This window comes from Ipomoea nil, unplaced genomic scaffold (assembly GCF_001879475.1).
Source record: "Ipomoea nil cultivar Tokyo-kokei standard unplaced genomic scaffold, Asagao_1.1 scaffold3162, whole genome shotgun sequence".
In the NCBI taxonomy this organism is placed as follows: domain Eukaryota; kingdom Viridiplantae; phylum Streptophyta; class Magnoliopsida; order Solanales; family Convolvulaceae; genus Ipomoea; species Ipomoea nil.
The window spans coordinates 915,001-931,206 of record NW_017619590.1 but is presented as its reverse complement, the minus strand read 5'-3'; the positions used below and the strand labels follow the sequence as shown (position 1 = coordinate 931,206).

Sequence of the window (16,206 nt, the reverse complement as noted above, 5' to 3'; positions counted from 1 at the left end):
AAATTACATATGCACGTAACACATATATAATGCAATAAACACATTAAATTAAATTTTTAGGCAAATTGTTCATGCAAACAAATTATTTAAATTATACAAACATGAACAAATACTTGTAGACTAAATAACACATTTAATCATGCAATTTTAAACAAATTGTCAAATAAACACGAAATGCACATTTTATCAAATTAATTTGCATGGCATATGATTTCACGTTAAATAACACATGCAAATACACAAATAAATTCCTAACACATATTGCAATTTTATTATACAAAAAATTTCGAATAAACATATGCATATAATCACATAAAACAATTTATTCACGTAAAACATTTTATTTTGAGCACAAGTATCAATTTAAATTGAGAGATTAAGTCTAGTGATACTTAGCTCATTTCAATCATTCCCAACTCGTGCCTTAAGGTAGAAAATCTCGTTTCGCATAAAGGCTTCGTGAGAATATCAGCAACTTGGTTTTCCGTAGGGATATATTCGATCTTTAGATTCTTCTTTTCAACGTGATCCCTTATGAAGTGATTTCGAATGTCGATATGTTTGGTTCTTGAGTGAAGCACCGGATTGTGAGTAATAGCGATTGCACTAGTATTATCACAATAAATACTAACGTCATCACAATTAACTCCGTAATCCTTCAATTGTTGCTTCATCCACAAAATTTGCGCACAACTTCCTGCAGTAATGTATTCGGCCTCGGCGGTACAAGTTGCGATGGAATTTTGCTTTTTGCTGAACCAAGAAACAAGCCTTCCCCCCAAGATCTGACATGTCCCGGACGTGCTTTTTTCTGTCTGTTTTGCAGCCTGCAAAATCCGCATCTGAAAAACCCGTTAGAGTAAAATCTGTACCTTTTGGATACCACAATCCAACATTGATTGTGCCTTTCAGATATCGTATGATCTTCTTTGTTGCGGTGACGTGGCTCTCTTTAGGATTTGCTTGGAATCTTGCACACACTCCCACAACATAAGAAATTTCTGGCCTGCTTGCAGTAAGATATAGAAGAGAACCAATCATTCCTCTATATTTTGTTTGATCGACATCCTTTCCATCTTCATCTTTGTCTAGCCTTAATGATGTGCTCATTGGAATTTTGATTGATGACTTTCCATCAAGGACAAACTTCTTTATCAAGTCGCGAGTGTACTTTGCTTGATTGATGAATATTCCTTCTTTCAGTTGTTTGACTTGTAAGCCCAAGAAGTAATTCAATTCACCCATCATGCTCATTTCGAACTTATTCTGCATAAGCTTTGAAAATTTCTCACACAAAGAATTGTTAGTGCTTCCAAAAATAATATCATCAACATATATTTGCACTAATAAAATATGATCACCATCTTGAATTCTAAATAGAGTTTTGTCAACAAGGCCTTTGGTGAATCCACAGCTTATCAAGAACATTGACAAAGTATCATACCAAGCTCTAGGTGCTTGTTTCAACCCATATAATGCCTTTTTAAGTTTGTAGACTTTATCACCTTCGCCTTTTACCTCAAAACTTGGGGGTTGTTCGACATAAACTTCTTCTTCGAGTAGACCATTCAAGAATGCGCTTTTCACGTCTATTTGATAAACGGTGAAATCTTTGTGTGCGGCGTAGGCTAGGAAAATTCTGATTGCTTCGAGTCAGCCTACTGGTGCAAAAGTTTCATCAAAATCTATTCCTTCTTCTTGAGAGTATCCATTTGCAACGAGCCTTCCTTTATTCCTAACAATCACGCCTTCTTCGTTTGCTTTGTTCCGGAAGACCCATTTGGTTCCTACAACATTGTGGTTCGCCGGTCTTGGAACAAGTTCCCAAACATCATTTCTTTTGAATTGATCGAGCTCTTCTTGCATAGCATTTATCTAATTCGGAAAATTTAGAGCTTCGTCAACCTCTTTTGGTTCAATTTGAGATAGATAACATGTGAACAATGCTTCTATGGTAGATGATCTCGTTTTTACGCCTTCATGAATATTACCAATAATTAATTCTGGAGGGTGATTTTTGAGCCATCTTAAATCTGGTTCAAATGGGTGCATGGTACTGGGTGGATCCATTTGTTGTGTACTGGCGGTATTGGTTCGAATTTCCTGTATTAATTCATCTTGAAATTGACCACCAACTTCGCCCGTTACTTGATCATTGAAAACGCACGTGAGTCTTGAAAGCAAGATATAGCCTTTAAAACATTTAATTTATTTCGATTATAACGCTGGACTAGATGAAATCATATTCCAGATATAATAAAGAACACGAAATAAATAGCAGTAAAAGAAAGCATGCACCAGGATATGTTCACGCAGTTCGGAGCCTCACTCCTACGTCTGCGGGGCCACTCACATCAACCTAAATCCACTATGATGAAAAACGGAGTACAAAAGGAAAGTTAATTACACTCTAAAGTATAACCTATAACTACTCCAGAACCTACTCCAGTGGATCCGATGTGCAGGCGTTCTTCATTTCTTCATGATTTGATTGCAAGATCTTCTTCACACACAACAGTACAAGATATATTTGTATAGATGCACCAAGATTTTAAGAGTAAGTTTGTGAAAGAGTGCGCAATTTTAATGCTAATTAAGGTAGCATTATATATAGGTTGTAAATGATGTTTTGATCCTCAAAGCATGCACTCTTCCATTCCTTGAATTCGGCTGCTCCATTAGATTTAGATCTCCCCATTGATAGGGTCTTGAATAAATACTTTGAACAAGCTTTATACTTCCTGGATTACTTCCTTGCGCTGATCCAGTCAACTACTCCAGACGACGTGACTAATCCAACAACTAATCCAGGACTACTTTGACAACTAATCTAAGCCAATAATACAGAGGTTTAAATGTGCAATATATTTACACTTACAATCTCCCCCTTTGGCTATTAGTTGACAAAACTACTAAAAGATATCATTGACTTTAAAATGAATTGCCAAATGAATAATCTATACAATTGAGATCGGATTAGTCAATAGTCAAGAGTAGCTAGACACACACCCTCCTTAAACTTAACCAATGTTGTGCCAGAGAATTTCAAACACAATTAAGGCATACAAACACATAGAAATTTAAAGCACAAAGAGACACAGAACACATACATGTCACATAATATATTTATCACATAGTCAAGGCAAAACACGCAGCACCTTAACACATATAAAAGCAAAATAAAGGTAGAGCACACCACATTATTCACTGGCACTTATGGCTAAGTTCACAAAAAAAAAACGTACTCCCCCTTACTACGTGCACTCCCCCTTTTTGTTAATCTAATGGACAAAGAGCAGCATCAGGACTGGGTGGAGGAGGAGGAGGTCTCCAAGTCTTCATCATCACCAGCAGGAGCAGCAGTAGAAGCATTCTCAATAGAGGCAATCTGGCGATTGGTGCGGAGCAGCTGAGCCTCGGCAGTAGAGATGGAAGATTGAATGGCTAGAGAGGCATCCTTCATTGTAGCAATGTGTGAAGTAACAAAGGTGACTTGCTGACGAAGAACAGCCAGTGTCGAAGCAGAATCAGTAGCAGAAGTAGCCAGTGTAGTGTCCAGGCCTGTCGCTGGAGGATCAGCTGGAGCAGGGGCAGGTGGAACTGAGGAGAGAGTGGCACGACCATCATAGTGTGACCTTTGGAAGATGCAAGAGTCCATAGAAGTCTTGTGAGTAACATGGCAGAGCTCTTCATTGGAATAGAGTTGAAGCCCTTGTTGTTGCAGAATCCCGGTGATAAGGCATGGAAAAGGGAGATGAATCTTGGCTTCATTCTTTTTAGCAAAACTCATGATGTGATGATAGATGAGGTGACCAAGATCAATAGGCAGTTGATGTCGAACTTTGTATAACAGAGAGACCATCTTCTTATTGACAGTGTGCACAGAGACATTCGGGATCCAATTGCTAGAAGCTAGGCGAAACAGAACCGAATAGACTGCAGTAAGTACATTCGAAGGCAGACCATCCTTTGGCCAGATGTTGATCTCATTGTGGGTAAGATGGGATGCAAGAAAGTCCCCAGCAGGCTCAAAAAGATCATCACACGCATCACGCTGAAAATAAGCATTAATAATAGAGGGACTAAAATCATACCAAACATCCCGGATAAAAACCTGATGATAATGCGGAGAGGTCGGCCGAAGAGAATCAGATGTGAGATTGGCGTAGAATTCCGGAATAAGCCAGGCAGAGTAGGCTCCTACATTCTGGATAGTTTGGAGAAGGTTCTGAGCACGAAGAAAGGGAATGATATTGCACACGCGAATGAGGTACTCAATACTGAAATTCTTCTCAACCAAAGATATCGCGATTGGAATGTTGCTGCCATACTGTTTCCAATGCAGGAGAGAGCAAGATTGGTCTGAAAAATGTTTCCTTGGACACCGTAGCAGTCTTGGACCTGGATGATGCAGTTGGCTTTGAAACATGAGCAGAAGCTGGAGGAGGACCTAGAGTAGACACGCCAGTTCTCGATCATGTACGCTGAGCAAGACCCGTAGGCCGATGTTCAGAACGCTTGCTAGGACGAGATTCAGAGACAAATTCAACATCACCGGACATGTGAAGCTTTCTCTTAGCCACCGGAGCTGCAGCAGAAGCTTCATCTGGATCAGTAACTTTGGCTTTCCCTTTGGCCTTCGATGCAGCAAACGGCACTCTGATAACTGGGACAACCGTTTCTGCACGGGCAGAGTTAGGCATATTTGCAATGGTGTCTGAGATGATGGCTGCTTGAACTGATGGATCCTCAGGCTCAGAAACTATGTCCCGAATCGATACCTCAACATCCTCTGGAACAGAGCCTAGAGCAGAAACTAGATCATCAATAACTGGATCTGAGGCTGGAGCAGTGGCGGGATCATGCGAATGCTCAGCCATTTTTGGAGTGGCCTTGTCGGTGCTTTGAGGTTGGGAACCTGTGAAGGCTATCGTAGACAGAGGCACAATAGACATACCAGCAGAGGGATCCTAATTTCGCAAGACAATAGCATAATCTCAAAAAACATACCATAAATAATCAATGCAAGAAGCGAATTAAAGCATAAAAAAATGACCATAGATAATCAGGGTAGAATAAGCAAATTAAAGCATAAAAAATGTGATGCATGCCTAATTAACAAGCAATAAGATATTGCTTCCTAAGAGATTAGAGAAATCAAACCGTAGATTGAGCCCTTAGTTGCCGAGCCCGAAGCTCTTCCTGAAGAATTTCCTCGTCTAAAATTTCATCAAGCGGCCATGGGTCATCCGTGATCCCTGATGCTCTGGAAAAGATCTCCTTTGAGTCCTTCACGGATAACTCCTCCATCAGAGATGGGTGTCGAAGAAGCGTTGCAAGAACCCGGCGAGCAGAGATGTCGAAAATTGGAGCTGTGCCTCGAAGAATCTGACGATATAGATCTAAGCGCTCATCTTTCGTGAGATAGAAAAGGAAAGGGTTTAGATCAGAATGGCTAGCCATATTTGAGATAGGTAAAATCGATTTGGTAGAAGAATTTGGCTAGGATTCGAAATTTCTATGGAAGGTGTGAGAAGTGTTTAAAGGAAGGTGAGAGCAATTTAAGGGATTTGATTCTATTAAATGGGGAAGAAGGCGGTGGTGTATAACAGCCAGGAGAGAGAAGAAATTAATAAATAAATCTGATTATTTAGTGCGGTCAAAAAGGCTTATTTTCCGGTCTGGAGTGCTTACTGGAGCAGAGATCATATCTGGAGGATTTTCTGGATTAAATCTGAAAAAGAAAAGTAACAACAAAAAAACAAAAACTTTATTTGAGTCACAAAACATACTTAGATTGAAAACCTGCACACCCCGAGAGCAGCTCGAAGTAACTCAAATCTTGTGTTATCAAGAGGCTTTGAAAATATATCAGCTAGATTTTTCTCTGTTGAAATGTACTCCAGGTTGATATCCTTTTCTTCTACTAATTCTCTTATGAAATGATGCCGTATTTCAATATGTTTAGTCCGGGAATGTTGAACTGGATTTTTGGAGATGTTGATAGCACTAGTGTTGTCACAGTAGAGAGTCATGCACTCTTGATGTAGACCATAATCCTGAAGCATCTGTCTCATCCATAGGAGTTGAGTACAGCAGCTACCAGCTGCGATGTATTCAGCTTCAGCTGTGCTGAGAGATATCGAGTTTTGCTGTTGAAACACAAAAGTTGTGTCTGTAGAAATATAGCTGTTGAAGTTGTGTAGGGTTGTGTCTATTAGGATTGTGTCTCTTAGTTTGTATATATTTATCAGTTGTCTCCTCATTGAGACAAGCAAGTAATAAAACAACTCTTCTACATCTTTCTCAACATGGTATCAAGAGCCAAAATCAAAATTTGATTTTTTTTCCGGTGAACAGTAAAAGTTACTGTTAATCCGAAACTAGTTTTGCAGTTTACTTGCTATTGGTGAGTTTTTTTTTATCAAATTAGTACTACAAATCTCTTACCCATCCTCCGGCGACCCTTGCCCATCCATTCCGGTCGCCGGAATATCCTCCACGCGCCCCCACGCGCCACCACGTCGCCGGCGCTCCGACGCCACGCGCCGGCGCGTGAAGCCGTCTCCGGCGACTTTTTCCGGCGATAATTTCCAGTTCATCTCGTCGGCTCTCCTCCGTTCGTTCCGTGCAATCAGATTTATTTTTGGTCGCAATGTCTTCTGGCGAAAATTCTGATAATTCTGGTACTGTTTTTCCTGCCATTCCTGCCAGTAATCTGCCTACTCTTTCGAGCTCTATTTATGTGCCTAATTTGTCTGGAAGCCCGGTGATCACTTCTGAAAAATTATGTGGTTCTCAAAATTACCACTCTTGGTCGGATGCCGTAGATTTATGGTTTATGGGCCAAGGTGTTGTTGACCACTTACACAAGGGAGTGGATAAGATACCGGAAAAAGATATGACATTTTGGCAAAGGTTAGATGCTCAACTTTGTAGTCTCCTTTGGCAGTCTCTTTCTCCCCATTTGTTACCTCTATTCCGACCCTTTAAGACATGTGTCGAGGTATGGAATCAAGCTCAATCTCTATACACTAATGATGTCTCTCAGATTTACAATGTTGTTGACAATTTAGTTAACCTGAAGAAAGATGGTATTGATATGGAAACTTTTCTTGGCAAAGCCCAAAGTTTGATCACTGAGTTTGGTACACTCATGCCTATTGGTGGTACACCCGCAGAGCAACTTACCCAACGAGAAAAATTCTTTGTAATACTTCTCTTAACAAAATTAGGTCCTGAATTTGAAGGCATCCGGAATCAAGTTCTTGGAAGCAACACTGTCCCAGGGACCACCGAGTTGTTCAAACGTCTCTTGCAGGTAACCTCCATTCCAGTTCCTCACACATCCACTACCGAACAGTCTGCTCTAGTCACACAAGGAGGTCGTTGACGAACTAACGATCGTGGTGGACAGAAAAGCACTAGAGTTTGTACTTATTGTAACAGAACTGGACACACACGGGATCAGTGTTGGAAACTTCATGGGAGACCGGTACGTACCCAAGCAAGTGTTGCTCAATCTCAATCCGGAGAATTACATTCTCGAACCATTTCCGCTGCTGAGTATGAGGAGTTTGCTAGATTTAAAGCCAATTCCAAAGCTTCTGGTGTCATTCCTACCACCTACACTGAAGGAACTCATACTGCCCTTGTATCACAACCTAGCCTGAGCGGACCATGGGTTATCGATTCGGGTGCCTCTGAGCATATCTCTGGTAACTCATCCTTATTTTCTCATTTCACCAAGTCTAAGTCCCTTCCATCTATTGTTTTCGGTAATGGGTCCAAGAGTACGGCTACTGCAATTGGAAAGGTTTCCCCCCTTCCTACTTTGCCTCTCTCTTCAATTCTTTATATACCTAACTGTCCTTTCAATTTAATTTCTGTTCATCAACTTACAAAATCTTTGGACTGTACGGTCACTTTTTCTTCTGATTCTGTCATTATGCAGGACCGTCGTTCGGGAAGATGATTGGCTCGGGGTATGAATCAGAAGGACTTTATCGATTATCTACCCCAAAACCTTCTAAAGTTTGCACTGCTACCATTCCTCCTTCCCTTGCCCATGACCGACTAGGACATCCTAGCCTTAATAAATTACGGCGACTTGTCCCTAGTTTGTCTCACTTATCTACCCTAGAGTGTGAAGCCTGTCAACTTGGCAAACATTCTAGAACATCATTTCCTAATCGTGTTAATAAAAGAGCTGTTTTCCCTTTTTCCTTAGTTCATACTGATGTTTGGGGACCTTTTCGTTATAATTCAATTCTTGGTTTTAGATATTTTGTTACCTTCACTGATGATTTTTCTCGTTGTACATGGGTCTTTTTAATGCAAAACCGTTCTGAAGTACTTAATGTTCTTCAAAAATTTGTTAATGAGATAAAAAATCAGTTTGGGCTGTCTATTAAAACTTTACGAAGTGATAATGCTGGAGAATACTTTACAACTCCTTTATCTAACTTTCTTGATTCAGCGGGCATCCTCCATGAGTCATCTTGTCCTGATACTCCACAAAAAAATGGGGTATCTGAACGTAAAAACCGGCATCTCGTTGAAACAGCCCGCACCATGGTTCTCCACTATAAAGTCCCTCCAGAATTCTGGGCAGATGCTATCCTTCATTCCTGTTATTTAATAAATCGTATGCCTTCATCTGTTTTACATGGTAAGATACCTTATAATATTTTATTTCTCGATAAACCCCTTCATACTCTTCCTTTAAAAAGTTTTGGGTGCACCTGTTTTGTCAGGGACACTACCCCAGGGCGTGATAAATTTTCCCCAAAATCCTTAAAATGCATGTTTGTTGGGTACTCTAGGTTGCAAAAGGGGTTCAGATGTTATTCCCCTGATAAACATCGATTTTATGTATCTTCTGATGTTACTTTTTTTGAATCAACACCTTTCTTTTCGTCTAGTTTACCGACCTCCATCTCTCATTTTCCTGATGTTCTTCCTGTTCCTACTTTTCAAGGAGGGACTGAGGTGCATTTACCTCAAGATCCGTCATCACCTAGAAATCCTAATCCCTCACCTACTGAACCTCCTTTACAAAACAACAATGTTACCCCCTTTCCTTACACTTATCATCGCCGCTCTCGACCACCCGCGACAGTTCAAATCGATGAAATCCCAACTGATTCATCTCTCGAGCTATCTATGCCCTCGAACCCGGTTCCAGTAACAAGCTCTCCTATCGCAAGTCGTGTAGGTAACAGGTCATCACGAAATCCCTTTCCCATATACAACTTTATTTCATATGATCGTCTCTCACCTTCATATAATGCTTTTATCACATGTTTATCTTCTGTTTCTGCCCCTAAATCTGTTAAAGAAGCCTTTCCCACCCTGGTTGGCGTCAGACTATGGTTGATGAAATGGCTGCTCTTCATTCATCGGGAACTTGGGAGTTAGTTCCATTACCCGAAGGTAAAACAACTGTTGGTTGCCGATGGATCTATACTGTGAAAGTTGGGCCCAATGGACAGGTTGATAGACTTAAAGCTCGCCTGGTAGCCAAAGGATATACACAGGTTTTTGGGATTGATTACACTGACACCTTTTCACCAGTAGCTAAAATTGCTTCAGTCAGAATCTTTCTTTCTATGGCTGCCGTTCATCATTGGCCCTTGCATCAGTTAGATATTAAAAATGCCTTTCTGCATGGAGATTTAGAGGAAGAAGTCTACATGGAGCAACCTCCTGGGTTTGTTGCTCAGGGGGAGAGTAACTTGGTTTGTAAGCTCAAACGTTCTCTCTATGGTCTAAAACAATCTCCTTGTGCCTGGTTTGGACGGTTCAGCATAGTAGTGCAAAATTTTGGTTTAAATCGAAGCAAAGTTGACTATTCCGTCTTTTATAGACATCAACATGGTAAGAGCATTTATCTTGTTGTATATGTTGATGATATCGTCATTACAGGAGATGATGTTGAAGGAATACAATTGTTGAAACAACATCTATTCCAACATTTTGAAACAAAAGATCTGGGGAAGTTAAAATACTTTTTGGGAATTGAAGTAGCACAATCCAAGCAAGGAATTTGCATATCACAAAGAAAGTATGCATTGGATATACTAGAAGACACAGGTATGATGAATTGCAAACCTCTTGACACTCCTATGGATCCAAATATCAAACTCCTACCAGACCAGGGGGAGCTTATCAAAGATCCGGGAAAATATAGACGATTGGTTGGAAGATTACTTTATTTAACTGTAACTCGACCTGATATCTCTTTTGCGGTAAGTGTTGTTAGTCAGTTCTTGTCATCTCCACGTGAAAGTCATTGGGAAGCTGCCATTCGGATTTTACGATATATTAAAAAATCTCCAGGCACTGGTTTGTTATACAAAGACCATGGAAACCTTGAAATTATTGGGTACACAGATGCAGATTGGGCAGGTGCATGGGATAGAAAATCAACATCTGGATATTGTATCTTTCTTGGTGGCAACTTAATCTCTTGGAAAAGTAAAAAGCAAAATGTTGTTGCTCGATCAAGTGCAGAAGCCGAATATCGATTTATGGCCGTTGGAACATGTGAACTTGTGTGGTTGAAAAACCTCCTTACCGAACTGCAGATTTGTACAAAGGAGACCATGAAGCTCATTTGTGATAACCAAGCAGCTTTGCATATTGCATCAAATCCAGTTTTTCATGAAAGGACGAAACACATTGAAATTGATTGACATTTTGTTCGAGACAAAGTTACTTCTGGAGATATTACTACATCTTTTATAGGCTCAAATAATCAATTAGCTGATATATTTACTAAAGCTTTAAGAAGTCATAGGATTGAATACATTTGTAACAAGCTTGGTGCATATGATATACATGCTCCAGCTTGAGGGGGAGTGTTGAAACACAAAAGTTGTGTCTGTAGAAATATAGCTGTTGAAGTTGTGTAGGGTTGTGTCTATTAGGATTGTGTCTCTTAGTTTGTATATATTTATCAGTTGTCTCCTCATTGAGACAAGCAAGTAATAAAACAACTCTTCTACATCTTTCTCAACATTTGCTTCTTACTTAGCCAGGCAACTAAGTTTTTTCTCAAAAAGAAACACCCACCAGATGTACTTTTGCGGTCATCTGCATTTCCAGCCCAGTCGGCATCATTGTATCCGACAACTGGGTGAGTCAGCGGTGTGTAGGATCGTGGTCTGATGTTGAGTTCGTCAGAGGTTCTCAAAGGGTTGGTTGCGATCAACTCCCCTCATACCGCGGTACTGAGGTAGGGTGCTGCGGGGCCGTGTTAATGCTATAAGCATTAACCCTCATGTTCGGGGCATGCGATTGGTCCCGTGGCGCCATCAACGATTATGTGATATGAATGATGATGTGATTTGGAAAGTGTTCTGTGACCTTAGATGCGTATTCCTTATAACGTTATCTCTACTTAACTATTGATTGTTGATTGATGAGCTTATCCCTATTTGCTGAGTATATTTCTGGTTTTAAAACTAGTGTCTCTTAAGTATATATCTTCCTGCTTCGAAATGATTTTCGTATATCTATATATATCTATCTATAATGTATTTCAACGCGTTGGAGTGGGTTACCAGCATCTCTCGCTGAACAGATATATTTGGCTTTCAGGCACAGATGAGTAGACACTAGAGCGTGCTAGAGATTTGGAGCGTAGAGTAGATAGTTTCCCTTTCAGCCTGCGTGCCATGCTTATGTATTGACATTATTGAGGATTTTAGTTAGTTAGTCTGTGCACCTGAGTTCTCTAGCTCAGATGTGGCATAGCACCCCATACTCTTATGTTATATTTTTGGGATTTAATGAGAATTTACCTTTATTATATAAGTCTTAAAAGTTGAAAAATTTCGGGGTGTTACAATCCGGGGATATAACAAACGCCGTATTGACTTTTAATATTTCGATAGGGCCAGTGGAAATAACTTCTCAATTTCATCGTAAGGTGAAAGTCTAGAGGGGGGGGGGGGGTGAATAGACTTTCAAACGTTTTCGCACAGCACAACAATTGCTAAGCCAGAGATAAACCAAAACTCTTAACTAGATTGTTAGAGTATGGTGCACAGCGGAAATAAATAAAGATAAAGTGTGTGTGAGATTGTGTGAGTTATATCTCGTGTAGAGCAAGTAAAGAGCAGTATGTAAAGAAAGCAGTAAAGAACACAAGACAATAATAGTGGTTCGGAGGTGGTGTAATCCTCCTACTCCACTTGCTCTTATCTCCAAGAGCAATTCACTATATCCACCACTTCTTGGTTCCAAGATACAATGAATTTCCGTGATCTAGTGCTTTGATCACCAAGCCCGCACTAATCACGCCTAGTGACACCACACTACTACTTCGGGTTTCACGTCGCCGCGCTACTATCCCAGGATTTCACGACTCCGCGTTACTTTCCCCCCGTCTTCCACACTCCGGTAGAAACGTATCCCGTGATCTAGTGCTTTCATCACAAAGCCCGCACTAATCATGTTACACCCCGAAATCCAAATTCATTTAAGGGATTAATTAAGTAATTAATCCTAATTCAATTGGTGAATTAATTCCTAAAATCCTGAAAATTCAATACTTGGGGAATAGTAATTGACTAGTCAACCTCAAAGTCAAAGTTGTACATTGAGCTTTGTAAGGAGTTCCCTTGTTCCTTACACTTCCTTATGTTAGTAAGGGTATTCTTGACCTTTCACTTGTTGTTGGTAATGTAACCTAACCTAGTAGACCACCTTCATTCTCTCCTTACACTTTTCTAAAAATATAGCTCCACCCTCTCTCTAAAAGGTGAGTAGCTTTTCTTCCAAGCCAAGTTGGAACCTTGCCAAAACTTCAAGAGTTGCTTCCAAGATTCAACCTTTCTTATATTTGGGCATCTAGGAGGGTAAGATCTAAGTTCATCTTGTGTTTTTGGTTTTATCTAAGGTGTCTTTTCTTAAATATAGGATCTTTATGATCTTTTGGTATGTTATTGAAGTGGGTTTGGAAGGTGAGCCTTGTGAGGAGCTTGTTGAGGTGTAAAGTGAAGTCTTTAGTCTACAAGAGGTAACCCATGCTCTACAAAACCTATTTTGCTTACCTATATGTGATTTCTTTGATTCTACATGTGTTTTGCTATGAAATATGAGTGTTGATGCATGATCTTGTGAAAATGCATATCTAGAGCTTGTGTTTAGGGTTCTTTTGTGCCATTGCTTGGCATTTCCTTTGATTCAAGTCATTTTGTTGTATTTGGTGAGATTTGGCATGTTTTCAACTTGAATTTGAGCTTGGAGTAGAAAATCCCCAAAGGGATTATTTGTGCAGGTTTACGTACCCGCGGGCGGAACGACGGGTAGAGCTCCAACCCGCCGCCCACCCGCGGGGAACATATGGCCGGTGGGTAGTGTACCCGCGGGTGGAACCACGGGTGGGAGCCTACCCGTGGGTCCACCCGTGGGGAACACTGAGGTGTTTGAGTGGGATTTGTTCCCCATGATTCTTTTGACTCGGTATTTGATCTTTAGACTTCCCGTTGTTCTTTTGTGGAACTATTTGAGTGTCTTCTTGATGTTTCGTATGTCTAGAACTATATGGTAGGAAGCTATGTAGGTATTTGGTGTCTTGAATCGTGCTAAGTGTTCAACATTGTGTTTTGTTGAACTGTGATGAGTCTTGTGTGTTCTTCGGAACTACTTTCGGTTTACCCGTTTGATAAGCATGCTAGTTCGGTGTTTAAATGCTAGGGTGTGTGTTGTTTGCACCTTCTTATTGGTTGATGATAACTTGTGTTATTCATCGTTGTTGTTGTTGGACTGTGATCAATTCCTTGATTGAGTATGGTTTCATATCTTTGTTGTGATCCGTTGATTGATTCCTGTTGAGGAGTGATGTATGTGTGGCTTTACCTGGATTGCACGATTACTGGTATGGGACACTAGTCAACAAGGTATTGCAGCGGTCTTCTTGGTGGCCGTGACGTGATTATGGAGTTGTGACATGTGTGTCAGGTTCACGTGTTTTGGGAGAGGCATGTGTTGCCGTGTGCGTGGTCGGTACCCTCGTGTACTATGAAATCGGTGGTTTTGTTGGAGGGACTGTCGGAGGGGGAACAACGGTTCCCGGAGAAATAAGGTTGGACTTGGTGTAAAGGGGTCCTGGAGGTAAAGGTTGGAACTAGATATAAGGTTGGGGGTAGCCATAAGGTTGGAACCGGGCATAAGGAAGGCATATCAACTCGTGATGAGTGATGTCACGAGGGCTTGTGTAGCTGTGGTTGTGTGTTCTCTTCTTGTGACGTGTGTAGTCACAAAGGCATGTGTTGCCGTTGGTCTTGTCTTTATCCTTTTGAATTGTTGTTATCCTTTGTGGTCTTGGGATGTGTTCCCGTGTTGTTGTTGAGAGGGGTGAGTCTTGTGCTGACTATTACTCTTGGTTTTGTACTTATATATATGTATTCCGTTTCGAAAATGGCTTTACAACTTATACATATCTATGTATGTTATTTCACATGTATTGGTGGGTTACCAACATAATTCGCTGACCGGGCGTCGTCCCATGTTTTAATGTGTTCTTTCAGGTGAGGTCTAGACGTGTGCGCGGTCTAGTGCTTGCTAGTGTAGCTTCTCCCTCTTGTTTTGTGGCCTGTGTGCCAGTTTAGTTGTAGCCCTTTTGAGACTATGGATTAGATGTAAACATTGCAGATTTATGTTTGCCATGTTTTGGTGAACGTGGCATATCACCCCGTGACTCGGATTTATGTTTATTTAGTTATCTTTCAGTCTTCCACTATGTTGTTGTTTAGTTCAGTTATCTGCATGTTTAAGGCTTTTAAATAGCATGTTTTAGGGGGTGTTACAAATCATGCCCAGTGCCTCCGACACTGCTGCTTCGGATCTCACAGCTCCGTGTGACAATCCAGGATTTCACAGCTCCGTGCTACTTTCCTCCCTTTTCTTGTTTTGCTCCAAAACAAGTGTTGTCTTGCTTCCAACTTTGAGACTCTGTAGTTGATCTTCAATGATGCGCTTTATCTCTTTGATGAAGATGTAACACTCTTGAAAGATTTCCCTTGAACGCTCTGAGTGTTTTCTCTCTTTGAAAGTATCAAGTAAAGCACTTGATTTTTATGCTCTGTTTTGCTCTGCTTTTGAACTCTCTGAATATTTCTTTGTTAAGCTCTCAGAGTTCTTTCTCACTTTTCTCACTTCTCACTTGAAGATTTTTGGTATGCTCTGTACCAAATGAGATTTTTGCTCTTTGCTTTTGTTAAGCTCTTTGCTCGTATTTTCTTGCTCTATTGCTCTATTCGTTTTCCTATCTTCAAGTCTTCATATCTTCATCATTTTATAGCTGGTAATGAGAATCTGCCCGTTGGAAAGAGACAATCTCATTTTTGAAATCTTGTATCTTTTGTCAGAGATCTTATCTTATTTTCTTGCAATGTGTCAGAAAGAGATAAGCTAGCCGTTGGTATAGCTTCAACTTCATGCAAATGAGTACCCAAACTTCATCTGATATTCTGCTGGTTTTCTCACGTTTCTTGGAAATATCTGGGTCTCAGTTTTGTGTAAAATGGTTTCTCTGATCAGCTCTGAAGTGGTTCTTGTTTCTTTGGGATTTAAATACTTCAAAGTATTCTTCAATTTAATCACATACTAGTTAGACTAGTATTTTTCCTTGTGAGAATATTTTTACTGTAAGTCCCATACTAGTTAGACTAGTATTTTTCCTTGTGAGAATATTTTTATTGTAAGTTTTTCTTCATCTTCTTAATTCTCACGTCTGGTGTTCTCTGACTTCAAACTGGCTTTGAACTTCCTCCCAATTTGGATTTCTCCTTTGTAATTGACACCCAATTGCAATTGACTTGTAATTGGCACCCAATGGCTTTTAACTTCCTCCCAATTTGGATTTCTCCTTTGTAATTGACACCCAATTGCAATTGACTTGTAATTGGCACCCAATTTGATTTCTCCATTGTAATTGGCTCCCAATCTACTCCTGGTGCTTCAATTGCTTCCAAATTTGAATTATCTCCATTGTAATTGGCTCCCAATCTACTCCTAGTGCTTCAATTGCTTCTCAATTTGAATTATTTGACTTCAACTTCGAAATTGGCTCCCAAACTTCTCCTGGTATTGAATTTCATCTCAATGTCTTCTTTGAAATCCCATACTACAACTTGAACTAATTCCATGTCATCTCAATGTCTTCTTTGAAATCCCATACTACAACTTGAACTA

At 40.3% G+C, this 16,206-nt stretch overlaps 1 protein-coding gene across 1 annotated transcript; it reads right to left on the bottom strand.

Annotated features, from left to right (window-relative positions):
- Window positions 1-3,301: 3,301 nt before the first annotated feature.
- Window positions 3,302-5,463, bottom strand: LOC109167433. The gene is made up of 3 exons (XM_019316447.1): window positions 5,164-5,463; window positions 4,484-4,970; window positions 3,302-4,401 (listed from the first exon to the last, which is right to left on the bottom strand). Exons 1-3 carry the CDS (start codon window positions 5,461-5,463, stop codon window positions 3,302-3,304), a joined length of 1,887 nt encoding a protein of 628 aa, XP_019171992.1.
- Window positions 5,464-16,206: the final 10,743 nt, after the last annotated feature.